This window comes from Drosophila santomea, chromosome X, assembly GCF_016746245.2.
Source record: "Drosophila santomea strain STO CAGO 1482 chromosome X, Prin_Dsan_1.1, whole genome shotgun sequence".
Taxonomy (NCBI): Eukaryota; Metazoa; Arthropoda; class Insecta; order Diptera; family Drosophilidae; genus Drosophila; species Drosophila santomea.
Genome location: NC_053021.2, coordinates 1,312,321 through 1,340,177, shown reverse-complemented (window position 1 = coordinate 1,340,177; position 27,857 = coordinate 1,312,321). Strand labels below are relative to the sequence as shown.

Genomic DNA, 27,857 nt, shown 5'->3' with positions numbered 1-27,857 from the left:
CGCGACAGAGGCGGCTCCATGGCTGCCTGGCAGTGCCATTCGGTGGCTCATCGAATTCAGTCCGCAGAGCGCGCTCCGTTCCGTTCGTTTAGCTCGCTCCGTGCCGTTCAGAGTCCTGTTCGGTTGTGCTCGCTCGCACCCGCATCCGCATCAGCATCAGCAGCATCCGCATCTGCAGGAGCTGCCAGGCGTCCAGAGCCAGAGAGCCAGGTTTGGCTTTAGTTTCAGTCTCAGTTTCCGTTTCCGTTTCCCAGACTGAGCTGAGCTTGGCTTGGCCCGCTGAAGCGGACTCGAACTTCGGAGCCGGACTTGGGACTTGAGACCTGAGACTTTGGACTTGCGACTTTGGACTTTGGACTAACGCCTAGCACTAGACACACGGGACAAACTGGACCGACCACCAACTGACCAAGTGAGCACTGCGCCCAGGATGCGAACGTAAACGTAAGCCCAGGACCTGCGTACCCACCCCGCCCATGTGACAATCCGAGTGTGTTTTGTTTTATAACAAAGAAAGCAGCGCAGCAACAACAACAGCAGCAATGGCAAAAGGACAAAAAACTGTGTGGATGGGGTTGGACAGGCGGGGGGGAAGTGAAAGGGGGTGTGGGGGAAGGGGAGAGAAATAGAGAAAGCACAGCGGAATGATGGCGAAAAAATACATGAGCAACAACAAAACAGATGAACTTTTTCGTCGCTTTTTTTTTTGGGCGTGTATGTCCATGTGTGTGTGTGTGTGTGTGTATAAGTTCGTGTGCCTGCCCCACGTCTGTGTGAGTGAGGCTGCGTCGTCGTCATCGCCGCTGTCGCTGTCGTTGTGCGTGTCTTTGAATTTTTGGGTGTGGACTTGCTTCATGTTTCAGTTTCAGGCCCCACCCTTTCCAGCTAGCCACCCCTCCCCAGCTTGCCCCGCATACCCCGGATCCCACGCACGCTTGCAAAACTTTACGCTAAGTAGCAACAACAACAGCAGCTGCGAAAAACATCGGGCTTAATAAAAATAATCACGGGAAAGTGCAATGGAGAAATGCAGCGGCAGCCCCACTGTCACTCTTTATTTTGTTTTTGTTCGAGTGTGTGAGTGAGTGTGCCAATCACAACAACAACTACTACAACAACTACAACACCAATAAGAGTAAGAACAACAGCAACGGCAACTGCAACAACAACAACGACAACAACCGCAGGCAGCGCAACAACAATGGCCAAGTGCATCAAAAGTGCAGAAGGAAAACAGCGCGAAAGCAAAACAAAAGCCCCACCCCGCCGCCCACCAGCCCCCCCTGCAACACATTTTAATTAAGAGCCTGCAATGACAGACCCCTCGACAGCCGACCCACCCACTCGAAGCCACTGTGGACCACCCACCACCCATCAACCACCCATCCGCCATCCAATCGCGCCACCAAGTTTGAGATTTTTATTATTATGAAATTTTCGCTAATTCGAGGCGGAAGGCCAAGCGAAGCAGCCTTGGGCGGCTTTTGGCGCGCGCCGGGCCCCGCCCACTTTCTAGGCTCCACACCTTGCCCTCGCCTTCTGACCCATTTTGGCCCATTTTGGCCCATTTTGGCCCATCTTGGCCCGCTCGTCAGCCGCGTCCTGAAAAGTAAACAAACCGGAATGGGGCAGTGCATTGAATATTTAGCAAAATCGACGTGCTCTTATGAACTCCTCCAAATTGCTTTTCTTCCAAAATATATCTATTGTACTGTGTTTCTATTCCTTAGAAATATCCCTATTAATCAGGCTTACTGGTTTTCTACCAGGATATCGGCCTATGGTATCTGTGTAGAGAGTCTACAGATCTTGCGCCAGCCAGTCGGTGCTGAATCTATTTGGGGAACTCCCCCTCCCACCATCGACTCAAGGTCACCGGCCAAGGATGCCTCTAATGTGCCACAATAGCCACTGCGGCAAGTGCATCTCAGTCGGGGGCCCAAACTTCTGGGCCAACACAACACAACACAAGACAAGACAACACAACATGGCACAAACGCGTGGCGGGACAAACTGACATCGTGTTAGTTTATCCTGTTCCTGTTCCTGCGCCTGTACGTCCTTTTTGTTGCCACCATAGTTGTTGTGGCCGACGCGTTGTTGCAGCGGGATTTGCATTCGGCCAACTTTGGGCAGCGAACTTTTGTTTGCTTGTTGTTTGGCGGCACAACAAGCCGAAACTTGGGTGGGGTCCAATGAACTAGGTGCCCGCCAGATCCCGCCGGATGGGGGAAGAGACACCATCAGTGTCACACAGATAACACGTAGTCATTTTTCACGCCGACGAGCACCAGGGAATCCGGCCCTTTTTTTGGGGGTGCGAAAAGAAAAATAGGGCCAGTGTCGCTGGAACAAAGAAAAAGCGTTGACAGCGCCAACGTTTGGCCCAAACTAATAAGCAACCGGCCATAGCCATGTTTGTCTAGGGGGGATTGGGGGCTGACAGCGGTCGCCGTCCTGTCAAATAAGACGGCTTCCCCCCACTCCCACTACTTCCACCACTTTCATCCCCAAACACCACACAACCACCCGGTCATCTGTTCTGGCCTAAAGCTAACCCATTTGGATCCGACCTAACAAGGATCCGTTGGCCGGGAACGATAAAGCACGGCTAAAGACGCTGGGTCCAAGGACGTCGGCGAGAAGTATGGAAGTGGGAGGGGAATGGAACACACAAATAAATAAATACGTGTATTGCATTTGTGGGCGTGGTCAGTGAAAGAGGATGACAAAACGGGTAGAGAAAGAAGCCGAAAGCGGCAAGCCATGCTAGAAAGTAAATAACTCTAAAAAGGGTTCAGCTACGAACAGCCATGAACACATACACTGAGAGAAAGCAGTCTGTCCAAGAAGGACTGCTTGCCCACTGAGCGACAAGCTCTTTACGTAATACAAGTTTTTCTCTCTGTGCACTACATGTGTGTGTGTGTGTGTGTAACACAACCTGTCTCCAAAAGAGCCAAAAGAGCCAAAACAGCCAAGTATAGCAAACACAACTTGAGCCTAGCACAGAGATGTCCGGCAGAAGTCATAAACCTACGCACACACAGAGGGATGATGATAATGCCATTGTCGGAGTGGCAGCAACAACAGGCCAAAAGAAGACGCTAGCTGGCGGAGCCGGAGCAACCAGCATTTTCAATCAAAAGTTTAATACGCCGTGAATTCATTACACGTCCGATGAATGATGTAGCCCCCGAGCTCGAAGCACCGCCCCTGCCCCAAGGAAGGGCTAGGAGAGAGGAGATAGGAGATAGGAGATAGGAGAGGGGGAGTCCATTGTGAGGACTATGAGCCACGTTACCCGGGATGTCTGTTATTTTGGTTTCTTTTCTCATAAGATACAATTTATTGCCGCCATCATGTACGAAAAGTACGAAACACATGTAGGCACACACAGACATTTACGGCTACCCCAAAACACACGCACACAGATGTGTGTGGATGAGCCTGGGGGGAGAAGGGAGCTGGAAGCTGGGAGATGGGGCCTTGCGTAGACAGCCGCCAAGGAGCCCATGACCTTCGGCGCCTTTGGCGGCCATTGCATGGAGCATCGGGTCCTGCTCCCTTTGTGCCTTTGTGCCTGCCTGCTTGGCCCCAACAAAGTAATCACTCTTTCCTGCAAACGAGCCAGGGAAGTGGGCCACGGAAGTGGGGCAGAAGATGGTTCCACCCCCGCCTATTGACAGCCAGGCAGCTAAGTGTCAAAACACAGTTTAAGCAAAACCAGGGGCTACGCAAAGCGGAGGGCCAACCGACAACCGACAACCGACAACCATCAACCGACAAATTATAAGCCCAAACAGCTTCTGTTTGCCGCGCAGCCAAGAGATGCGAAAGGCGAAAAGCGAAGCAACCGCCGCAACACGAAATGAAGTCGAGCAACTTGCTGACGCAGGAGCCACGACCCCCGCCGCCTGCCACGCCCCCCCTCTCGGCGCAGGCGGTGGAATTCGATGATAACACGAAGCCGCAGCAGGCGACGCCCAAAGCCAAGCCCAGAGCTCTGGCTCTGGCTGTGGGGCACACAGAAAGGAACGGGGTGCGACCAGCGTCCGCTTTGATCCCATAGAAGAAATAGTGAATGAAAAACGAATCCGCTAGTAACAGCTATGTATGAAGATGTCGAGCAGTGTGCGAAGGATAACCGGGATAGCAGTCGTAGGGTCTTTCGAATGACAAACCAAGTCAAGCATGGGTATGAAGGTTTTTTCAAGTGTACCAGTAGCTACAAACGAAGCGCAAATTCGGGCCGGAAAAGCAGAATGAGATACAGCGCAACTACCAGCAGCCGCAATATGTGGAGATATTAATGGTGATGACAATCATAATGGCTAGACTGTGCGGGAAATCGAAAGGAGAGGACTGGCAGATGAGGGGGCAGGAGGACTCGGTAGATATCTGTATCCAACTCTCCCGCTGCCACTTTCCGCCTCCCACCTCCCCCACCTCCCACCTTCCGATTCCCGATTTCTGTTTCCGCTGCTTCGGCTGCCTGGCTCCGCCTGGTTCTGCCCTGGCCTGTTTTACTACAGCTACTGGCAGAATTCGAAATTCAAAGTGAAAGTTTCGCGAGCAAATGCCGCATTCCCTGCGGGGGTGGAGGCGCAGCGGTGGGGGGTTGGGGTTTGGGGGCTGCTTGAATCACGAATCGGGAACCTGGCGACACAGGCAGAGGCGGAGGCGGAGGCGAGAGTGTGTGCCAGAGCAGCGATTATGCGGACCAATGTCGCATTTAATTTATGTAGAATGGCAAGCTGCGCTCAAATTGAATCCGAGTGAAAAACTGTGTGGGCGGGGGGGAGCAGGGGATCGCAGGGCGGAGTACCCTGCAGGACCTGGGAGCTGAGAAACCATATCTGACATCTGTGTAGCATACATTTCTGCGCTGCCACCCACAGTTGTTCAGCACTCGTTTCACTGCTGCTGGCAATGCTCCCCTCCATTGTAGCCAGAATTTAATGCAAGACACCTATTACAATACCTGAGCAGTCCAGTTGATAAAACCCCCCGAGTTCCCATTATTCCAAAAGGCAGCTACACTCTTCCCTCTCATTGTTCTGTCCAGGGTGGCGAGGGGGTGGAGGTGAAACGCCCCAGCCGGCGACCAGCAGGCGGCACGTTCGGCACAGTGGATCCGAAAGTTTGCGCACGACTTTCCTTGCAGAGGGGCAACAAACATCGCGATGTGCGAAAAGGCTCCACGGTGCCTTATCCGGCCATAACAAATTAGTAGCGGAAACGGAAATGGAAATGGCGGAAAACGTCAACGACGAGTGTTGCCATTGCTGCTGCAGATGTTGCTGCCTAGGTGTGTGCGTGTGTGGGTGTGGGTGTGTGCCTGTGTGCATGTGTATATGTATGTGTGCATAAGAGCATGTGTGTGTTGATGTGGGAGGGTGGGTACATGTACTGTACATAACGTCTGTTGCCCGTCTGAATCTAGCAATGCGCAGCAGTCAACACAAGCCCATCAACTGCCCGGGGAAGCGAACAGAGGGAAAAGCGGACGGACCCAGCGAGCGGACCCAGACTGTTCAGGAAAACGCAATCCATCCACAATCCGAACAATAGCGCAGTCCAGACAACTGCATCCCGGCCAGATGCACTAGAGGCCACCGGAGCACTGAGCACCGGATCCCAGCGAACTTCAGGATCTAGTAGTCCACGCGCCATGATGCCCAGTCGCGTCAAGCTGAAACGCGCCACGGATGGGCCGACGCCCATGTCCACGCCCACGTCCTCGCCCACGCCCACGCCTACCACAATGCCAATGCAAACGCCAATCGCCACTTTGAACACTGCCAGCAGCCAGCACAATAGCACAACCAGTAGACGAGAGCCAACACTCACCCCTCCAAGCGGGCCCATCCCGCTGCTCCTCCTCACGGTCCTGACCCTGCTGATCCTGGACACCAGATCCTGCCAGGGCCTCCGGCTGACCAACGGAGGCGGCAGCCTGAGCAAGGGCGCGGCGGCCAACAAGGAGCAGCTCAACATCGGCCTGATCGCGCCGCACACGAACTTCGGGAAGCGGGAGTACCTGCGCAGCATCAACAACGCGGTCACCGGATTAACGAAGACGCGCGGCGCCAAGCTGACCTTCCTGAAGGACTACTCCTTCGAGCAGAAGAACATCCACTTCGACATGATGTCGCTGACGCCCAGTCCGACCGGTGAGTGTCCTTTGCTCAATGCTCCTTTGTCAATGCTCCTTTTCCCCAATTATGTAGGTACTTATGTTGCTACTCGGACGCGAAATTTGCCTACCAACGTTTATTGTGACCACGGGGGCGCAGGTCACAGGCCACGGGTCACAGGTCACAGCTCACAGTTAGAGCTTACGGCTCGTGGGCGACGACACCTGGTGGGCTCTTGATTGCGTGCGCATTTTTAATGGCCGTTCATTTAGAGCTCCTTAAGCGCTTAACCCCCTTTGCCACTCACGACGACGCAATAAAGCGTAAACGTGAATAAAAATTAAAATGATAATGAAAATGAAAACAAAAAAGAAAACGCAAATGGAAATGAAAATGAAAATGAAAATGAAAATGAGGAAACGAAGAAAACTGCTTAATGGCCGAGTGAACGGGGCGCACATAAATAAATGACCAGGCCAAGCCAGGCTGTAATTAATCGCTGGCAGAGTTGTCAACGCTTTGCGGCATGGTTGTCAACGATTTGGCTAAAAAGCCGTCGTTCAGTGTTGCAGTTTTGCAGAGTTGCCAAGTGCTTTTATAAGGCATCAAGCTAAATTTCAAACTGCAAGGTAGCAGGGTAGGTTATGAACATGTAATAGAATGACCAAGTGCTGCATAGCACCGATGCAGTTGGAAGCCATAAGCTCAGAAATCTGCCAGGGTTGTCAGGACAGCCAAGAGCATGGTGAGTTACTGCTCTGGTTGAGTGACAACTCGTTTTTCAGGTGCCATTCTGCAAGTGACACATTTAAGCCGCGCAGGGCTGGCAGGGCACTCAATTCTGTAACAGGGTTGCCAAGTGCCCCAATGCCAACAATTTATGCCACCGTCCTGTTTTCGTCCTGTTTTTTGTGATTGAAAAATCCCGAATACCAGATCCCAGATTCCGTTTTGCAAGTTCAAAATTGCATATCAAAGGGCTGCGCCCGAAGTGCCCATGTCTACAAATTGCATCCTCTGTGCCATATGCAACTGCCACGCACCAGGACCCGACTCCAAACTCGAACCCGAAACTCGCATCGTGGCACTAAAATATGCACAGCTATAAAAAGGGCCGGATCCGGAGCAGGAGCAGGAGCAAACTTAACATCTCCGGGAGGAAAGTGGGATGGGCATGTGGCATGTGCAAAGTGGGAAGTGGAAAGTGGGATGTGGGCATGGCCAAGAGTGATGGTGCCCGGATCAGCCATGTGCATATGGATGTGGCGATGGGGCGAGAGGGCGGGTGGACTTGGGGGCATATCGAAATTTTATGTTGAATTTCCACAGTTGGCCAAATTGATAAAGTAAACAGCAGAGCAGCCAAGGGGGCCAAGGGGGAGTGGGGGGGAAAATGCGAGCGCAAACAAAACCCAAATGAATTTCCAATGATGTTTAAATGTTTATTATGGCCAGGACCTTGAGAATACGAGTATCTGTGTGCACGCAAATTACAACACATGGCAAACAAAGTCTGTCTGTTGATTGCCCCTCCCCAGGACTATGGGGAATTTATAATGGATTTCTATGGCTTTCGCACCCACGCACACACACTCACTCACTCACATTGACAGGACTTGGGCTTGTTCAGTTGCTGAGACGATTGTTATTTCTCTCGAATGGCGAACAATAGACGCGTGATGCTGCCTTGATTTCTTTCCCCACTCCCACTCCCCCGTTTTTCCCCCTCCGCCTCACCGCCCACTTTTGCATCCGCCTTAGGTGGAAAAGTCTGCCTTTGCTCGCCCCCTCAATGTCCCCTGATTGCATTCCCGTTCCCGTTTTCCTTGGCATTCCTTCCATTGATTGCCGAACATAGTTTGGCAGGACTTGTGCCAGCAAGTTCCGTAATAATCGTATGGAAATTGAATTCCAGTCAGCGGTCGTCCAGTTGAAGTTGTCATCCAACCCATTCACATTCACATTCACATCCACAATCGCATTCACATTCCCTGCCATGAGCATTAAGTTGGACGAGCTGTGCAGGTCGGGCGAAAAGTTACTCTTTTCGACAAGTGCCTTTCATTCCGAGGCTCGAACTCAAACTCGAACTCGAACTCGATCTCGAGCTTCGTCTGCCCGACACGACAGCGTAGTAGATGATTTTGTGTCAAAGCAATTTCATACAAAATCGTATTTACTTTAACCCCTAGACACAACAAACGATTACCAGGTCAGGTTTGGGGCGGCTGAGCCCGGGCTGTGTGTATGTGTGTGTGCTTGCCCCTTTCTCTCGTGGCAGCCATAAACTTTGATGGCCTTATTATCGAGTTTGGCTCATTTGCGGCGATGGAAAGCAGGGCAATTACCTCAGATGAAGGCGCTGTATTCGAGAACGAGTCTGTGGGGATAGTGGAAGTAAGGACACATAAGGCACATAATAATGCTTTCCACTGGGAAATTTATTGAATTTATAGAAGCATGTTCCACAATGGGCAGCCTGATGAAACGAGTGGTCAGTGCCAATAATCGTTAACGCCACTTCAACACGACCATCAACAACAGAGCCTCATTTTCATGCAGACAGGTTAACCCTTTTTCGGTTTGCCACCCACTGGGCACACAAGTACTTTGTGTACATATGCACGTGTAATCTGCTATCCTCTTGCCCCACTGCCTCTGCCTCTGCCACTTCCACTCCCACTCCCACTCGATTGCCGCCCATTCTTTGACACGTCCATTAGTATCTGCTCATCCGGCTGATTTGCATTAATTGCATAACAATAGTAGCAGCCAGCAACCAGCAACCAGCAGCCAGTAGCCAGCGAAGCCAAATTGATGGGATAATTGAGCGCTTCGTGCAACCGAGTGACTCACGTGCGTTTCGCACTGCCCGCAACCTTTGACCTGTTGTCGCATATCGATGTCAGTCGTCGATTGACCTTGAACGATTGCGAATCACGATAGCCTATAGCCTATAGCCGTGCACACGCATCCTGGGCCTCGTCCGTGTGGCGAAAGCGATACCCTAACTGCAATTGAAAGCTGACTGCTGAGTGAAGAGGCACTACCCCAAGCCCACCCCCCCTTCATGCTGGCCCACATGGCGTATGGGCGATGCAGTCAATAAGCGGTTGATTGAATGAATGCTCCCGTCCAGTTGTCTCCACTTTGCTAAATGACATTTTCATTTAAATCGAACCGAGCGGAACCGGAGCCCAGGACCCACGTATCATATATCACTCCATTGTGGGCCAGTATCCGCTCCGACAATCCTGATCCCCAGCCCTAAGTCAGCCAGTCCTAAGTCATTTTTCTTGTCGTCCCCTTTGCCTTTCCACCGGGGGGAGGGCGGAAGGCGGAAAGGGGGAAAGGCGGAAAGGGGGAACCTGTCAACTTCCATCAGCAACTTGGGCCACTTGGTCCTTTATTATTAGCCATTGAACCCGCGATTACTACCCACCACCCCCAGCTGGCCACTGCATTGAATGACCGGCAATGAATGACCAGGTCCAGCGACCCTGTCAGCGCCGTTAACCTTGTTTACACCATGTTTGCATGCCGCCCCTCCCCTCCCTTGCATTCCCTGCCAGTGCGCATTAATACGCTATTGTGGCCGGATCCTGCTCCTGTCTTGCTCCTGTCCTGTCCTGCTCCTGCTCCTGTTCTGGCCTCTCCTTGTACCTGTATCTCTGCCAGTACCTGTACCCGTCGTTAGCTGCATGCGCCTGCCACATCTGCCAGGTGGCGGCTCCCACCACTGCAGCTGGAAGAGCGAACACGAGTGGCTGTGTTGCCGCATTTGTTGACAACGGGCAAGTACTCGGCCGCAGCTGCGGCTCCCTGGCGGTACATGCCTGTATGTGAGCCAAGGGCAATCCTGCTCCCGAAACAAGCCCCACACAAATGGATGCCAGCAATGGATGTAAGCAAAGCAGGGGCAGGCTGGGGTATGAAAGCGAAAAAACGAAAAAGAAACGGACCCAAAGCCTGCGGCCAAGATGGGTCAGATGGGATGGATGGGGTGCTGGAGGCGGAGGCCAAGCCAAGTCAAGCAGGACAATGGCCTGGGCAGCGGACAAGAGCTGGGGGGCGAATGGGGGCGAGGGAAGCAGCAGACATCGAGTCCCCACCGCAGACACACTGGGGGAAAAAGCCCTCAATAAATGGACCCATGGCACCCGAAGAAATCCAAACTGGTGGTAAATTTAACAGTTCCCATTACCTTTTATGGTTTGTCATCTGGTCTCGGTTTTAGGTTTTTACTTTTTTAAGAAATTCAATTTCATATATTTCTCCTACTGTTTGTTCAATCAAAGTCTCAACTATGCTTTCAATTCTCCAAAAATGTATTTAGATTTTCGCCAAAATTTCTATATTTACGATTGGTATTTTAGGCATAACTTGGCTAAAAATGGTCAGAAACTTAAAAGAATTACATTTTTGTACTCCTAATTACCAATACTAACCAACCAAATCACTTTTTGACCGACTCTGTTAAAATAATTTTTGGCCAAATTTTCGCATTTTTTGCAAAAAATTTGAAGAAAAATGGATTTTTTTTGAAAACACAGTTCGACTGGAAATTTAATTACGAACTCAACGAGGTATGACATTCCATATTTGGGCTACTATTTCGAATGCTGTGATCAAAATACTGATATTTATATTCGCAAAATAACAGAACATCGATTTTTGCCAAAATTTCAATATTTACTATTGATATTTTCGGTATAACTTGGCTAAAAATGGTCAGAAAGTGAAAAGAATTACATTTCTGCACTCCTTATTACCAATACTAACCGTACTACTTATTTTAAAAGCTGCATAAAATTAGGCGCTTAAATAGTAACGAGCATAGCTCTTTACTAGTTCAGACCTCTAAAGTACAGCGAAGAACAACCGGAGGACACTCTCTCTGCTTTTCCCAACTACTTAATACCATTGTATATTTTTGGACGGTGCACACACACCAAGCCAGCCAAACGGAACTCAGAACCCAAAACCCAAATCCAGCCGGAGTCCGACGCTGTTCCACTAATTGGCGCCGTCGCAAAAAGAAGGCGCATCCTTGGAGTCACTGGCAGGTCAAGAATGGCCCTCGGGCCTAATCCTGCCACGCCCCAGACCGCTGTCCTCCTGCCTGGCGTCTTGTGCCTTCAGCCGGATGCGGAATGTGTGTATGTGCGCTATCTGCTGCTCTTGCTGGCAGACTTTTGAACTTGGACCATTTCTCTCGGGAATGAGAATGGAAAAGACCTCGGGCCCTTGGGCGGCGCCAGAAGCCTGGGAGCAGGGGAGCAGGGGAGTAGGGGAGCAGGGGAGGAGCATGTGCGTCGATTCGGTTTCGGGTTACAAGCTATGAACTTCGCTTAAGTCTGTTGACATCGCACACATGCCTGCGGTGACGGAGCGGCCAAGTGCTGCCGGACAAGGGGTGGTCACCAGTGGTCACCAGTGGTCACCCGCCGAGCAGACCAGACACAAAATGGACACTGAATTGCCTGATTATACACGCTCAGCTGCTAATGATGGCCCAGAAGTCCACCGAGCTGGGTGGACAAGGCCAAGTCCATGGCCCAAACTCAGGACCAGCAAAACGGTTACGATCCAAGCCAGAGAAGCGGAGCGCTGCGAACTGAGGCGCAACCACGCCTAATGGCCCGACTGGCCAAGTGGTTGCGGTTGTCGGCCAGGCTGCTCGGTGGCGGTGGTCTGGGTGCCAACACGCTCTCTGGGCAGCTGGGAGCTGGGAGTGATGGAGGTGGGTGAAGACCGTCCACAAGGCTCTCAGGTTGCCGGGCCGTTGAAACCTTAGAAGACACAAGATGCGGGCGTGGCGCACTAAAGGACGAGTGAAATGGGCGGAACAACTACTATGACGCTCCACTTTGCAGCAAAGTTTCACCATTCCCCGCCGTGTCAGCAGCTGTGGAGTAATTTGCCGTGGCTGCGACGCCCGCGTCCTTGGGCTCTTCTCGGGATGGCAGCTCGCATCTCACAGCTCCCAGCTCCCAGCTCCTATCGCCATAAGCCTTCACCTCTCTTTGAATCAGATTTATTTGGATGTAGAAATCAAATAAGTAGGAAAGAAGTAGCCTGCGCTCTTAAGAAAGCATAATTATTGCCTATGCATTGTAGAGATAGAAGATTTCATGGGGAAACCACTTTACACAATATCATTGCGATCCTGGGCTATATCTTCTATCGATTACGTAAGTTGTTGGCCTGACTTCTTTCATAGCCAAGACTTGGCTGGTTCCTAAGCCCCGTAGAATCTGCGAAAGCATATCACGGAGCAGCTCTAAGATATGAGTCAGCTAAGCTGACGCAGTATAAGGTGCACGCCCCACATGTCCGTGTGTCCTGTGCGCTATTCCTTTTACCTCCTGTGTGTGTGTGTGGGTGAGTGTGTGTGGGTGAGTGTGTGTGGGTGAGTGTGTGTTGAATACTTCACGTGCAAAACTCATCCGACAAGAGCATGAAAAGCGAAAAATCATCTGGCAACACTTTGATATTCGATAAGATGTTTGGGCGCTTTTGTCGGCGCTTTCTCACTAATGTCCTTGCCGTCCTTGCTATCCTTGCTATCCTTGCTATCCTCACTGTCCTTGCTGTCCTTGCTCTCTTGTCCCTGTCATTGTCGTCATGCGAGTTTCGGCTGTTCGTATCTGCGAGGTGGAGTGGTGAGCCAGTGGGACGTGGGAAGTGGGAGCCGGTGGCGTTGGGGCCCGTGACGTCAAGTTATAAAATATGAGGCTGTTCCCAGCGCCCAGCCCAAGAATCGAGTTTAGTTCGGGTCGCTTTGCCTTCCCTCAGTCGCAGAGCAGAGTCCTTCCTGCTGTCGCCGCTCGTCTAGTTGTTGTTACACTGCCATGCATGGCATTTCTTTTTATTGGCATGCCACGCCCTGTCGGATCTGTGCGTGTGCTCGTAAGGAACGGGTGGCAGGATGGGTGGCTGGGTGGCTGGGTGGCTGGATGCCTAGGGTGTCTGGGGTGGTGCTGAGGTCACAACTCTGAGCTGCAGGATTCGGAGCTGAGTAACCATTTCAACCAACTAGTTTCCGGCTCCGGGTTAGACATTTCCGTGAAAAGGAGCAGCCTGGTCCATGGATTTCATTTCATTTACCTTCAATTTCTAACATTAAAGCTGGTAGATGCTGCAGCACCTGAAGATACACCTGTAATCGATGCTACCAGAATGAGTGACGATTGCTTAATCGTCCGCAATCACCACTGCAAATATTTAATTGTGTGCACAATGTGGATCCCCTGCCAGCTAACAGCAGCAAACCCGCCAGGCAAAAGTTTCCATCGCTTTTCACATTCAGTAACCAGCTACCAGCTACCATCTACCAGCTACTAGCTTTTCCCTCCCAACTACCCGTATTGAATTTCCCAATTCTGGATTATCGAGCGCGAGTCAAAGTGCTGGGACATGGGACAGCTGCTACTTCTAACTGTGCTTTATGCCATCCTGCTCCGCGGATGTCGATGCGGATGTGGAAGCGGAAGCGAATGCGAAGTTTTCTGTGTGCCGAGAGATACACTTTCGAGGGCAACTAGATTTATGTTCTGCCTGGGTGGAGCGCCCTGTCGGCGCTTTTTCCACTTGCCTGCGTCGGGCGGAATGTAAAAAGTTGCTCAAGAGCGGCAGCAGGATGCGGATGCGGATGCGAGTGCGAGTGCGAGTGCGGATGCCAAGTGGTTGGGCGAGTCACACACACACATGACACCTCCCCTCCACTCTGTTACTTGCATTGTTGGCAACTTGTGATAACTTGCGATAAAAACGAAGGCAATTGAATGATGCTTAAATGAAATTAATGGATGTTATAATAAGTTGACAGACGCACCCCCCCTACTTCCCCACACCCCCCTGCGGCTGCTGTCAGAGCAGACAAGTCGAGCAAGGACGAATGCGAAAGGACTCAAAGCCGGAGCCAACTCACAGCCGACAGCTGTCAGCTGACTCCCGACTCCCGACTCCCGACTCCTGACTCCTGCTCTGGTACAACAATCAGCTCCTCGTTCAGCATTAAAATTGGGGCTGTGTCAAAACTCAATTTGCACATTACAAAAAGCCAGTTTCGCAAGCTCCTTTGTGGCCCCGAAATTCTGAAATTGTGAAATTGTGAGCTTCCGTAGTCCTTTGGGGCGGCAAACATGGCAAACATGGTTCAACTGGCGCTCACCTTGACGGACCGCACCACGCACTTTGGGGTCTGTATTACCCCAGACGTGAGTAGGATTTGAGACCAGAACCCCACCCCATCCATTCATTTGACCGCCCAGGTCCCTCCCCCTCCCTGGTCCAGTTCTTACGGCTCCACTGCGAGTACCCTGCTGAGGCGACACTTAGTAATGCAATTACAGGATGCCTAATGCACGCAATTAAATTCGTAATGGACGTGCCGGAGGAATCAAAAATGCTCCATTAAAACGAAATTAAATTTTTGGCAGCGGGGGCGGGGGCGTGCCCTGTCTTGACCGGGCCGAGCCTAATTCCGTTAAGTGAATTTCTATTCTCGGTTAAATGCGAACAAAGGTCGTCAGTGTAAAGAAAGCCACCCCGAGTCCTCCGCCCCCTGCGCATTCCAATCAAGCACCGGGCCATCACCCATTGCCCATCATCCGCCCATCACCCATCGATCCATCATCCCGAGTGCGGTTGCCTATGCCTGTGGCTGGGCCTATCCATCCTGCCATCCATCTGCGTATCTTTGCATCTATACATATCTGCGGCTTTGAATCCATCCGGGCGACTCCCGACAGGGAAATGGTAATTGAATGCAGGGATACTGCAAGACGTCTGCGGGCAGGATGAAAAATTAGCAGACCCCAGCTCCCGCCACTCCCCGCCACGCCCACGTCCTGCGATCCGACATCCTAGCCCTCTTGTAGCGATGGAATGCAGATAGCAGAAGTAAAGTGATGAAAAAGTTAATTAAACTTTTTGATGAGATTTCACATTTTGCCAAAGCATTGACAGAAGACTGACAGTCCTACGGGGGCAAGGGGGCAACCAGAGGGTATCGCAAGTTCCCTAGGACTTGACAATGTCTTGTCATTGATTTCGCCTCCGCCCTCCCGAGCGCTCCCCTCCAGCCACCTCCAGCCACCTCCAGCCACCTCCAGCCACCTCCAGCCACCTCCAGCCACCTCCAGTCACCTCCAGCCCCCTTAGGCAGGCTAAACTTCCGAAATTGTCTATAGTCACTGGTGAACAATGACATCGGTTGCCAAATCACGACACCCACCCACCCTGAAGTTCTTTGAGATTGCATATGGATTAATTACCCTGTGAGTGTGAAGAACCGTCCCGCAATTCCTAAAAAAATGTCAATTGGCTAGTAGGCTAGTTGGCCAGAAGCCGCGCACCCACCCACACCCTCCCATCCTTGAGGTGGCCACAACCAATAAAAGGCTCCCACTCCGCCGGGTAGCAGCAGCCAATCGTAAAACAAGTTCGGAAGGTGGCTAATCTGCAATTAATTGCCACACATCTGTACACAAGACACGCACGGGCTGAGATTGAGATTTTGATTGGGATGGGGGATAGGGACTGGGGTCCGAATCGGAACTGGAATTGGGATCAGCAGCTGGGGCTGAAGCGCTGTATGGTGGGTTGGTTGGGTTGGTCAGATAAGCAAATGAGCACGCACGTAGTGCACCCAGGGAGCCGCAGGCAATAGTGTTTCGTTTGGAAACATATTTTCTCCGAATTGAAAACAAATTTGCATAATTTTCTGTGGGTGGCGATTTGCGCCACGAGATACCGAGATAGATGAACTGCAACGCCCAATGCTAACTCATTCCTTTGTCCGCCAGCCATCCTAAGCACACTGTGCAAGGAGTTCCTCCGCGTGAACGTATCCGCAATCCTGTACATGATGAACAACGAACAGTTCGGGCACAGCACGGCCTCGGCGCAGTACTTCCTGCAACTGGCCGGCTACCTGGGCATCCCGGTTATCTCGTGGAACGCAGACAACTCGGGTCTGGAGCGACGGGCCTCGCAATCGACGCTGCAGCTGCAGCTGGCCCCAAGCATTGAGCACCAAAGCGCCGCAATGCTGAGCATCCTGGAGCGCTACAAGTGGCACCAGTTCTCGGTGGTCACGTCGCAGATAGCCGGTCACGATGACTTTGTGCAGGCGGTGCGGGAGCGCGTGGCCGAGATGCAGGAGCACTTCAAGTTCACCATCCTAAACTCGATCGTGGTCACCCGCACCAGCGACCTCATGGAGCTGGTGAACAGTGAGGCCCGGGTGATGCTGCTTTATGCCACGCAGACCGAGGCCATCACCATTCTGCGCGCCGCCGAGGAGATGAAGCTCACCGGAGAGAACTACGTGTGGGTAGTCAGCCAGTCGGTCATAGAGAAGAAGGACGCCCACTCCCAGTTCCCCGTCGGCATGCTTGGCGTGCACTTCGACACCTCCAGTGCGGCGCTCATGAACGAGATCTCCAACGCAATCAAGATCTACAGCTACGGCGTGGAAGCCTACCTAACGGACCCGGCCAACCGAGACCGCCGCCTCACCACCCAGTCGTTGTCCTGCGAGGACGAGGGACGCGGTCGCTGGGACAACGGAGAAATGTAAGTGGAGATCCCAAAGCTGTGTACTCTGCATGCTTGCATCCGAAACGATCTGTCGTAGGGTTTAGATTTACATAAGTGAAGGACGAAGCAGGAAGCAGTGTCCTCATAGAAATAGTGAAGAATCCTGTAGTCAAAATGAGCCCCAGGCCTCCTATTAAGCATACGGTCTCTTTCCCAGCTTCTTCAAGTACTTGCGCAACGTGTCCATCGAGGGCGACCTCAACAAGCCGAACATCGAGTTCACGGCGGACGGGGACCTGCGCTCGGCGGAGCTCAAGATCATGAACCTCCGGCCCAGCGCCAACAACAAGAACCTTGTGTGGGAAGAGGTAAGTGGGAGTTGCTTGCATGCTTTTCTCAGTCCTTTCTCACTTTGCCACTCTCCCCACGCTCACTCTTCCCGCTCCACTCTGATCCACACTCTGATCCAATCTGATCCACTCTGAACCACTCTCAACCACTCCGAACCACTTTGAGCCACTTTGAACCACGTTCCACGACCCAATCTGATCCCGCACCGATCAATCGATCTCGCACCGCTTTGTACTTATGCTGATCTGAACCACGACTCCAATTGGGGCAGATTGGAGTGTGGAAGTCCTGGGAGACGCAGAAGCTGGACATCCGCGACATTGCGTGGCCCGGCAACTCGCACGCCCCGCCCCAGGGCGTGCCGGAGAAGTTCCATTTGAAGATCACATTCCTCGAAGAGGCACCCTATATCAATCTGTCGCCTGCGGACCCGGTGAGTGGCAAGTGCCTGATGGACCGTGGTGTGCTCTGCCGGGTGGCGGCCGACCACGAGATGGCCGCCGACATCGACGTGGGCCAGGCACACCGCAACGAGTCCTTCTACCAGTGCTGCAGCGGCTTCTGCATAGACCTGCTGGAGAAGTTTGCCGAGGAGCTGGGCTTCACCTACGAGCTGGTGCGGGTCGAAGATGGTAAATGGGGTACCCTCGAGAATGGCAAGTGGAACGGCCTGATCGCCGACCTGGTCAACCGCAAGACGGACATGGTCCTCACCTCGCTGATGATCAACACGGAGCGCGAGGCGGTCGTCGATTTCTCCGAGCCTTTCATGGAGACCGGCATCGCCATCGTGGTGGCCAAGCGCACTGGCATCATCTCGCCCACGGCTTTTCTGGAGCCCTTCGACACGGCCTCCTGGATGCTGGTAAGTAGCCCCTCTGAAGCCATGCTCTGTCCAGCCTTCTCACTGGTAAGTGTCCTTGCTCCTTGCCTCCTCCCTCTCTTTTCCCTTCTCTGCGTCCAGGTGGGCATAGTGGCCATCCAGGCGGCCACCTTCATGATCTTCCTCTTCGAGTGGCTCTCGCCCAGCGGCTACGACATGAAGCTCTACCTGCAGAACACCAACGTTACCCCGTACCGCTTCTCCCTGTTCCGCACCTACTGGCTGGTTTGGGCCGTGCTCTTCCAGGCCGCCGTCCATGTGGATTCGCCGCGAGGCTTCACCTCGCGCTTCATGACCAATGTGTGGGCCCTCTTCGCTGTCGTATTTCTGGCCATATACACTGCCAACCTGGCCGCCTTCATGATAACGAGGTAAGCGGGTTCGAGACACCGGGTTCGGACCTAATATCTGAGCGCACTGTCCACTTTCTAGGGAGGAGTTCCACGAGTTCAGCGGTCTCAACGACAGCCGCCTGGTGCATCCCTTCTCCCACAAGCCCTCCTTCAAGTTCGGCACCATCCCGTACAGCCACACGGACTCGACCATCCACAAGTACTTCAACGTCATGCACAACTACATGCGGCAGTGAGTGGCCCCCATTGGCTTAGGGTGGAGTGCGTTCCACGGAGCACTGATCTTCCATCTCTCGCAGGTACAACAAGACCAGTGTGGCGGATGGAGTGGCCGCCGTGCTCAACGGCAACCTGGACTCCTTCATCTACGATGGCACTGTGCTGGACTATCTGGTAGCCCAGGACGAGGACTGCCGGCTCATGACCGTGGGCAGCTGGTATGCCATGACGGGTAAGCACTGCTCCTTCCTCCGCTCCTTTTCCAGCTTGTGACCTCAAACTTCTTCACTCTCTGACGGGCATTAGATTGTCGTTTAAAGTTATTATTAAATTAGTTTCCAGCCGCACACAGCTTGCATCAGCTCGTAAGCTGTGAAAACGGCTTGGCTCAAAGTTAAAGCGCATCAAGTGTGGGTGGCAAACTTTTCACTGTGGCTGCCAACACTCATTTGGCTCATTAACAACATTTGCAATAACGTTCAGCGTTGGCCGAAGTAGTTTTCATCTTTGTGAGTTACACTGCTAATTTAATTGCACCAATTTCTGTGGCCCCCATAGAAGGCATGAGCATTGCAAGGCAAAGTCATGCTGAAATATTTCTCTTCCCTTCATCTTCTCGCTTCAGGATACGGACTGGCATTCAGCCGCAACTCCAAGTACGTACAGATGTTCAACAAGCGGCTGCTCGAGTTCCGTGCGAACGGGGACCTGGAGCGGCTGCGTCGCTACTGGATGACGGGCACGTGCCGTCCGGGCAAGCAGGAGCACAAGTCCTCGGACCCGCTGGCGCTGGAGCAGTTCTTGTCCGCCTTTCTGCTCCTGATGGCCGGCATCCTGCTGGCGGCGCTCCTCCTGCTGCTGGAGCACGTCTACTTTAAGTACATCCGCAAGCGGCTGGCCAAGAAGGACGGCGGCCACTGCTGCGCCCTCATCTCGCTGTCCATGGGCAAGTCGCTGACCTTCCGGGGCGCCGTTTTCGAGGCCACGGAGATCCTGAAGAAGCACCGCTGCAACGACCCCATCTGCGACACGCATCTCTGGAAGGTCAAGCACGAGCTGGACATGTCTCGTCTCCGCGTCCGCCAGCTGGAGAAGGTCATGGACAAGCATGGCATCAAGGCGCCGCAGCTGAGGTGAGTGTACGCTGCCATTCCCAGACTCGACGGTGTTCCACATCTGCAGGGCTCTGCGGTTCACGACTCACACACCTTCATCTTCGTGATCTAGGCTAACATTGTTTCCCCATTCGCATGTCTCTTGCAGGCTGGCCTCCTCCTCGGATCTGCTGAACCACCATCATCTCAAGGAGCGGCCGCCACTGCTGGGCAACCTGAGTCTCGCCGCCAGCGCCCAAGATCTATACAGGTGGTAAGTTTTCTTTGTGCATGCCTTTTCCTGCTCGATTCCCTGCACAATGACTCCTGACTCCCGACTCTTGACTCCTGATTCCCCCCTCCCCGTGGCAGTAATTAAATTAAGCAATTGCTTAGGATAACATTCCAGCACGGTTCAGTGTTCTTTTTCCGGAGCGAAACGGGACTCGTTACTGGCCTCGCTAATGATGCCGGCCAGCTGCTACAACGGTCCAAGTCGCCCCCTGGGGCATTTCTCTGGTTTTTGCTCTAATATAAATATATGGAAATGACTTTATTAAATTACTTTATCTCGGTTCCTGATTCAGCATACAGACTCGGTCTGGAGCCCGCGCTCCACACCCCACACCCCACACACCACACCCCACGCCCCACGCCCCACACCCCACACACCACACCCCAGTCCCCTATCTTCAGCCCCACTCCCCACTCTTCAGGCCCACAAACACGGGCGGGGAAACAGTCCTTGGTTATAGTCTTTAGTTATAGCACAATTTCCGGCAGTTCCTGTTGTCATTCATGCCAGCACAGGCGGCACAGGAGGGCAGTGGCAATGGAGCCATGCCTTTGTGTCAAGTGCCTGTGAGGCTGCGAGATTGTATGGGTCTGTCCATTTGCATATCGTCCACAATGGGTCGGGCGCCGGGTAGATAATCGGATGTGGGAACGCTTTACGACCGTCCACAGTTTCAGCTGCAACCCCTAGCCAGCAGGGGCAGCAATTAACGGATCAGGGTTACCAGCATCCAGCATCCAACATCCAGCAGTGAGAAGCCGGCAGTCGGCATCCACATCATCGTTTTCATCTCTATTGGCATCGCCAAGCTCCGCACTCCGCACACCTCCTCCTCCTGAACCTCCACCGCAAGTTCCAATGGTCAGGCAGTCAGTCAATCACTCTGTATCCATCCCACTGCCGCCAACACAAGCCCAGTTTTGTGTGGGGCCAACACCTTTATCTCTGCTGCTCCACAACCTGGCGACTTACCTCCGAGCCAGTGGTTCCCCCCCTGCCTCGCTGTCCGGGTTGCACTGCTTAGGACGACTTTGTGGTGCTTTACTGTGGGGTGCCTGGACGCCATTCAAAGGGCTCTGCGGACTGGGGATTATAAATCTGTGCATGACGATGGTGCTCTGGGGTAAAAGACTAAGTTGTACTCAATGCCGATCAGCAAACTTTAATGGGTCTGGGGTGTGGATGTTTTTGCGTTTCTGCGTTTCTGCGTTTATGCGTTTTACTAGAAACTCATTAGTCCACTTTTTCCAAGAACGAAGTACATTTTAGGGGAAAAAGTCTCAGCTCACAGGTACTTTACTGAGTGCACCTTTTCCAGGGTGGCCGCTGCTTCCAGTTGCCAGTTGAGTTCCTCTGGACTCCCGCTCGATTCCTTTGTTTGCCAGTGTGGCTTGTGGTGGGTGGTGCACAGTGGATTTGCACAATGCTACCCACTATATATTTACTTTGTTGAATCAAGTATATCGTATTATATTTCGGGCCAGAAAGCTCTGATTCCACCTTTTTTTAGGTAAGCCCGTGTCAAGGGTTTGATTTTTTTTGCGTCCTCTTTCCAAAATCCCATCCACCGTGCCAGCTCGGATGCTATGAGACATTTGCATTAATTACTGACGGGTAAACAGTCCGAGACCTGCTCCGGCGAATTGGCATGGGGTGGTGGGCGGTGGGCGTGGTCGAACAGGTGGGGCGTTGTTCTATGCGGTTGCGTGTCTGTTGTACGGTGTCCCTAGTCCTCCGTCCTCTATCCTGTTCAGTGTCTGTTGTGTGCATTATGGCGTGCCAAGATTTATCCAACGCCACGAATGGATAGTTATTTATGTCGGCTTTTGCTTCCCGCCAATGCTTCGTTGTGGACCGCCATCCTCCCTTCTGCGCCCTGCATCCTACATCCGGCGAAGGTGCGAATCGACAGGGGGGCTGCTCATCGTAATGGATGGCGGTGAATCCGTTTTTACCAGAACACGTACCACGTGCTGACTTTTGGCTTTCATGTTAACCAGTTTGCGCCGCACCAAACCAGAGATAACGAAACTTCTCGAGTTCTCCAAATTAGGTTGGCGGCACGGGAGTAGCCCTAAATTGGTAGCCAAAGCACTCGTATGTACACGTTTTTTGCATTCCGCCGGAGAACTGGGAGTCCGGGTAAACGTGAATAATACTTCAAAGCCGAGCCTGACTTTTTGGCTCGAAAGAGGGGGCGTGGCATGCGGGCTGATAAATTGATGATGGCCAACGGACAGGAGTGATGAAGAGGTAAAAGGGGAACCGAAAACCCTTTATTGGAATGGAACACCTGTCCGATCGTGTGACGGCCACTCCGACCTTACAGCACGACGCTCGCCCCCTTTCGATGATTTGCTTTTCGCATTTACTTTTTGGCACTAATTTATTTACATGCGAATCCTTGAGTGCTCGCCCCGTTGGACCCTGATTGATTGATGATGCCCAGGTCTTGCGCCATCCCATCCCCATCTGCATCCGCATCCACCTTGTCCCCCTTCTCCCCCGGCCCACTCCGCCAGTACTGCTAATGTTTTTGATTCTCCACGGCAACACACACAGACACACACACACCCACACGCTGAAAACGACTTCTGCCTTGACACACATATCCGCACATGTTGGCAATCGGAGCTGCTGCTGCCAGTATTCCAGCATCCGCCGCCCATCCCCTACCCCACTACCCATCTACCCAACTACCCAACTACCCATCTGCCTATCTACCCATCGTCCCAGCCCCAAGAGACCCGATTACAATTTGTCACATTTTTCATTGGATGGCATGCTAATTAGCGTAGCCCGCAACGCATGTCCTGCACCAGTTAATCCGTTAAGCATGCTTGGTGTTCCGTAGCAGTAGCATACATCTACGCGATGCGAGCACGGTTCAGAATCCTTTAACTAACACTTGGCGTTCACCCCGCTCTCTCTTTGCAAACCCAAAACCCAATCATAATGGGATCGCAGGTCGTACAAGACGGAAATCGCCGAGATGGAGACAGTGCTTTGAAGCGTTTGGAGCACTTGGACCTGCCCATGGAGGAGGGCATGTTACTCACACTAGACAAAGATTCGCAATCGTGCCGGAGTGCCATCCTACAGCGAGTACGTCTAATCAAAATCAACGTTTCAAACAAAATGTGAACTAAAAGCTTTCGAAAGTTAGGGACGAGATAGCGAAAGAGAAATGAACCCAAAGCGCCTCACGAAAACCGCACACAACTCGATAGTCAGTAGTAGATAGTCGAGGATATAGAATCCAGAATCCAGAATCCAGAAACTAGAATACACAACCCAGAATCCAGAATCCAGTATCCAGAATCAAGAACTAAGCCCAGATTTGCAGCCCAGGCAAGCCCAAAGATTGTATAAAGTTAAACTAAATGTTAAAGCAAACCAAATGTAAGCCAAGCGTTAAACTAAGTGGAACACGGGGAGTAACAAGCTAACAAGCAAAATACCAAAGCAGCCGCCGCACGAGTATTTCATAAACAAAGTTTTAAAGGAGAGAAGTTGGGGAGATCAACCGTCGCATTTTTGGCGATTGAACTGTTAAGCGTTAACAAGAAGCAGTAGGGGAATAGGAGTAGGTCCAACCCAGAGTTGGCCATGTTTGTATGTAATCCGTTTGATTGTTTGTGATTGTTGTTTCATTTGTTGTCTTTTTTTGGATAGTAAATATTTACGAATCATATTCAAGTAAGCGTACATACATACATATGTCGAAGGCAAACGCGAGTACGAGGACGAGAAGAGGCGCCGGTTGTCACGCCCATTATTAAATGTACACATTAACAGATTTATATGTATTTACCTATGATTACGACGATATAAATGTTATTGCATATACACGTACATATACATATACATATACATTTAAAGAACAAATAAGAAATATTTACATATGAATATACATATATGTATGTATCTTATTTTTTTCCTTTTTTTGATATAAAAATTGCTTATGCGCCGCCAGCAAAAACAAGACGAAAAACCTAAAACTAAAAGCCAAAAACACTAGAAGAATCAAAAGCAAGGCCAACACGAAATTTTCATCTCGCTAGGAGATTCCCACACGACTACTAAACAAGGCTTCATTTTAGTTTCTCCTGCCCGCTTTGCTGCTATCTTTTGTTTCACCCACTATCGCTTTCACTTTCATTTCGCTTGCTCGCTGAGAGAGAGCCAAACACCCGCACCCCGCACTTCCACTTCCACTCCCACACCCGCAACCACACACCACTATCTTCCATTATCCTCGTCATCCTGGCGAGGAGCAAAGGCAAATGAGAACTTCGCTTGCTGGAGCGACCTCTGCATGTGAAAGTTATGGCAAACTCTCTCCACGCTCTCCCCTCTCTCTCAACTCTCCCACTGCACACCCCCGCCTCACACCTCACCCACTCACCTAACTAGAAGAGATAAAAAATATTTATAAATGTGCATTGTTGTTGTGGCGAGCAAAACATGCTTAAATCAGATTTAAAGTAAACTTGAAATCGAATTAAATATGTACAAAGGTTAAACGATTTAAACTAAAAACGCGACGTAAATAATTAATGAGCTAACTAACTAACGAATCGAAGGAGATGTATTGTGTTGGTATTTATTTATGTGTGTCTTCTAAGTGTTTAGCGATCCTCGAGGATCACCAATACTAAAAGCGAGCGCAAAACGTAAATGTAAACGAAAAATTGAACTAACTAATGCAAATTTAAACAAACTAAATATATACACTAGACAACCAAACGCGCACGGCCGTTTAGCTGTGCGTGTGCTTCTTCAAGACTCTTTTCGTTAACGTAACGCCATCTCTGTTCGTTTAAGCCGTTATACAGTTATACCGTTATGTTCCACGCCCACGCGCCACTCGCCGTTCAAAACGACGAGGGCGGTGCGAGCGAGATAGCACTGCAACACAGCACTACAACCAGAACACTCGACTAACGGACTAAGGAAACTCACGAACTAACTAGTGGGCAGAAAAATCAGCGAGAGGGTTGACAGTGACAAAAACAGACAAAAAACAACAAGAACAATGTTAACAGAAAACAAAACAAAGAAACTTATTGAGTTTTATTTGCAAAAGAGTGATTTTTTGTAGTGGAAATATTTTATACACAAGATACGGATGGTTCAAGCGGGCGACATAGCGAATGTTAATTATTACGTATATGTATATATTTTTTAAGACAAATTGTTCAAATTTATTATACGAATACTACCAAACAAAGCGAGTCGATACCAAAGCAAAGCCAAATCGAAACTGGAAAATGATGTTGCAGACAACAAAATAGTATTAATACAATGGAAGAAAGGTCGAAGAAGGAGAGAACGAAGAAGAGAAGTGAAAACAAAACCTTTACGGACAAATTAAAACAAGTAAAACAAGTTAACATTACATTATATAAGTAGTTAGTAATTTAAAACTAAACCCAAAGGAAATAAGCTAAACATCACGACAAATGATAAAAGCATTCAAAAAAAGGTTTATGTATACAAAAAGATGTTTTTTTTTAATATATTATTAATGTTACTAAGTTACGAGTGCGAATAACGAGCGTGCACACAGTCACACTGTCCAGACACCCACACCAACACGAATAACGAGTGCATTTTGTTAGATGTTAAACATAGAAAGCTGAGGATAACAGAAACCAAATCACAAGCATCAATTGAAGTCGAATCAATTTTTAAACGCAAAGATATGTAAATCCCCCTGTGCATAACGAGGGGCTGAATTCGAATCTCAATCCAAAAAAAAAAAACAAAACAAAAGTCGGTTGCCAACTCCTGTCCCCCTGAGCACCTGAGCGAAGGGGAGAACGGGACGGCACGATGGCCGATCGTATTTCAAGTTACTAACACGACACAATTTTTTAACCACGCCAGCGGATCAAGAGAAGAATCGTTTCACGTACATAATCTAAGCAAATGGAATATGCGTACATTGTTGTGGTAGTTACAGATGGCGAGGAGCATACACGTAATTAAAATATAAACAAACTTGCAATAAATGTGTATACAAAAGGTATTGCGTCTTTCATTTGCAGCAGATAGGGATGGAAATGGTATTCCGTTAGCTTGGCTCACTTACCCCAGCTAAATGAAATCATTCGCCGTCCCTCCTTTGAACACCGAAACTCACCACGCTTTTAGCGATGGGCAGGAAAAGTCCGCGCACTCGCATTTTCACACACTCCGCGTTACCGAAACCCGCGAAAATTTCGATAGACTGATTGCCGGTGCGAATGCGCCGCGCCGAACAAAAAATCCCAAAAAGTATGACCGCATTGCGCCGTGCAAAAAATCCGCAAAACGCGATCGCAACACCGATTCTCTGCCTGTCAAGCTCGCCGTCTGCGACCCGGAAATCGGCCATTTTGTCAAAACTCCCAGCGGCATCTAGACGTAAGTAGAGCGAGCTCCTCCAGCATACTCAGAAATACCTTCGGGACCTAAATGGGATCGCGGCCTGCACCAAGCGTTGCCTGGACGCACTCCGGCTCTCCTCTAAGCTGCGCCGACTGGAACCAGGCACCTGGACGCCAGAAATCGCGCACGCCAGATCTCCAAATATGCCGCGGTACTTCCATGTTGCTTCGAAATGGGTTTCGCCTGGGCGCATTCGACTGCTTGCCGTGACTGCCTGCGCGTGATGTCGTCTCTGGCAGCAGGCGCGACACCGGCGCCAAGTCCCACGTGGAGCCCCTTCTTTGAGGTTATGCCCACTAATCGTATGCGTGTTTCGTCCACAGGTCCGTAACTCTTTCCACGTTAACATGTCGGGAGGCTTAGATATTCTGTCCCTCAAGGAGGACGACATCACCAAGATGTTGGTGGCCACCACCCATCTGGGTTCCGAGAACGTCAACTTCCAGATGGAGCAGTACGTGTACAAGCGCCGCGCTGATGGCGTCAACATCCTCAACCTGGGCAAGACCTGGGAGAAGCTGCAGCTGGCGGCCCGCGCCATTGTGGCCATCGACAACCCTTCGGACGTAAGTACAAGTGCAGAATTGCAGGGCTCTTTGAGTGCGGCGTGGCCAACGTGATGAGTTTATCACTAATCTTTCGGGTATGAAATTCAATGATTTCAACTTCACTGCTGACCAGCCACGCCTCACCGCCTCGGAGGAATTGCCTTCCCCCATTCCCTGACAAATCGAGCATATTCTAATTCAACACTTCTCCCGCAGATCTTCGTCATCTCGTCGCGTCCGATTGGTCAGCGCGCCGTGCTGAAGTTCGCCAAGTACACGGACACCACTCCCATCGCTGGCCGATTCACTCCCGGTGCCTTCACCAACCAGATCCAGCCCGCTTTCCGCGAGCCGCGTCTGCTGGTGGTGACAGACCCCAACACCGATCACCAGCCCATCATGGAGGCCAGCTACGTGAACATCCCCGTGATCGCTTTCACCAACACCGACTCGCCTCTGCGCTACATCGACATTGCCATTCCGTGCAACAACAAGTCGGCCCACTCCATCGGTCTGATGTGGTGGCTGTTGGCCCGCGAGGTGCTCCGCCTGCGTGGAACCATCTCTCGCAGCGTCGAGTGGCCCGTGGTCGTCGATCTGTTCTTCTACCGCGATCCTGAGGAGGCCGAGAAGGAGGAGGCCGCCGCCAAGGAGCTGCTGCCACCACCCAAGATCGAGGAGGCCGTCGACCACCCGGTCGAGGAGACCACCAACTGGGCCGATGAGGTTGCCGCTGAGACCGTTGGCGGAGTGGAGGACTGGAACGAGGACACCGTCAAGACCTCCTGGGGCAGCGACGGCCAGTTCTAAGGAATTGTCCGGGCCACAGATGGCACTACATCAGCACAGCGTTTTGTTGTCAGGCGCCTTTTCCACGGCATAAATAAACAGCTCTGTTTATATCTAAGCACCCATTGTTTTCATTTTCTGCATACCGTAGTGCATACCACGTGCTTTCACCTCACGATGATGGAATCCTCAGTTGTGCTGC

The 27,857-nt window shown here is 51.3% G+C and overlaps 3 protein-coding genes and 1 non-coding gene across 8 annotated transcripts in view; 3 read left to right on the top strand and 1 right to left on the bottom strand.

Annotated features, from left to right (window-relative positions):
* Nucleotides 1-26,265, bottom strand: part of LOC120457359 — a 29,970-nt gene extending 3,705 nt beyond the window's left edge. The window contains exon 1 of one of the 2 annotated variants that reach the window (XR_005616942.1): nucleotides 25,981-26,095. Coding sequence is in view for 1 of the 2 variants with exons in the window: in XM_039644882.2 (XP_039500816.1) it covers nucleotides 26,032-26,265 (234 nt within the window). In the remaining variant the exon portion in view is untranslated. Of the gene's footprint in view, nucleotides 1-25,980 lie in introns of both variants that reach the window. The other variant, XM_039644882.2, reaches the window with a different exon arrangement.
* LOC120457345 (glutamate receptor ionotropic, NMDA 2B) lies at nucleotides 25-25,929 on the top strand. Of its 4 annotated transcripts, none has more exons than XM_039644857.2 (11): nucleotides 26-210; nucleotides 5,447-6,176; nucleotides 15,953-16,724; nucleotides 16,906-17,056; nucleotides 17,311-17,904; nucleotides 18,004-18,293; nucleotides 18,355-18,507; nucleotides 18,575-18,726; nucleotides 19,120-19,627; nucleotides 19,758-19,859; nucleotides 22,851-25,929. In XM_039644857.2, exons 2-11 carry the CDS (start codon nucleotides 5,675-5,677, stop codon nucleotides 22,891-22,893), a joined length of 3,267 nt encoding a protein of 1,088 aa, XP_039500791.1. In that variant the 5' UTR covers nucleotides 26-210; nucleotides 5,447-5,674; the 3' UTR covers nucleotides 22,894-25,929. The 4 variants fall into 4 exon arrangements, with proteins under 4 accessions (XP_039500789.1, XP_039500788.1, XP_039500791.1 ...); XM_039644856.2 differs by having other exon boundaries at nucleotides 19,758-19,862; XM_039644855.2 differs by having other exon boundaries at nucleotides 25-210; nucleotides 17,311-18,293.
* LOC120457352 (40S ribosomal protein SA) lies at nucleotides 26,174-27,773 on the top strand. Its single transcript, XM_039644867.1, has 3 exons — nucleotides 26,174-26,294; nucleotides 26,642-26,884; nucleotides 27,083-27,773. The coding sequence occupies exons 2-3, from the start codon at nucleotides 26,666-26,668 to the stop codon at nucleotides 27,674-27,676; spliced, it is 813 nt and encodes a 270-aa protein (XP_039500801.1). The 5' UTR covers nucleotides 26,174-26,294; nucleotides 26,642-26,665; the 3' UTR covers nucleotides 27,677-27,773.
* LOC120457444 lies at nucleotides 26,968-27,071 on the top strand. The gene has a single exon (XR_005616966.1). It is a non-coding gene; the product is annotated as a small nucleolar RNA snoM1 (small nucleolar RNA).
* Nucleotides 27,774-27,857: the final 84 nt, after the last annotated feature.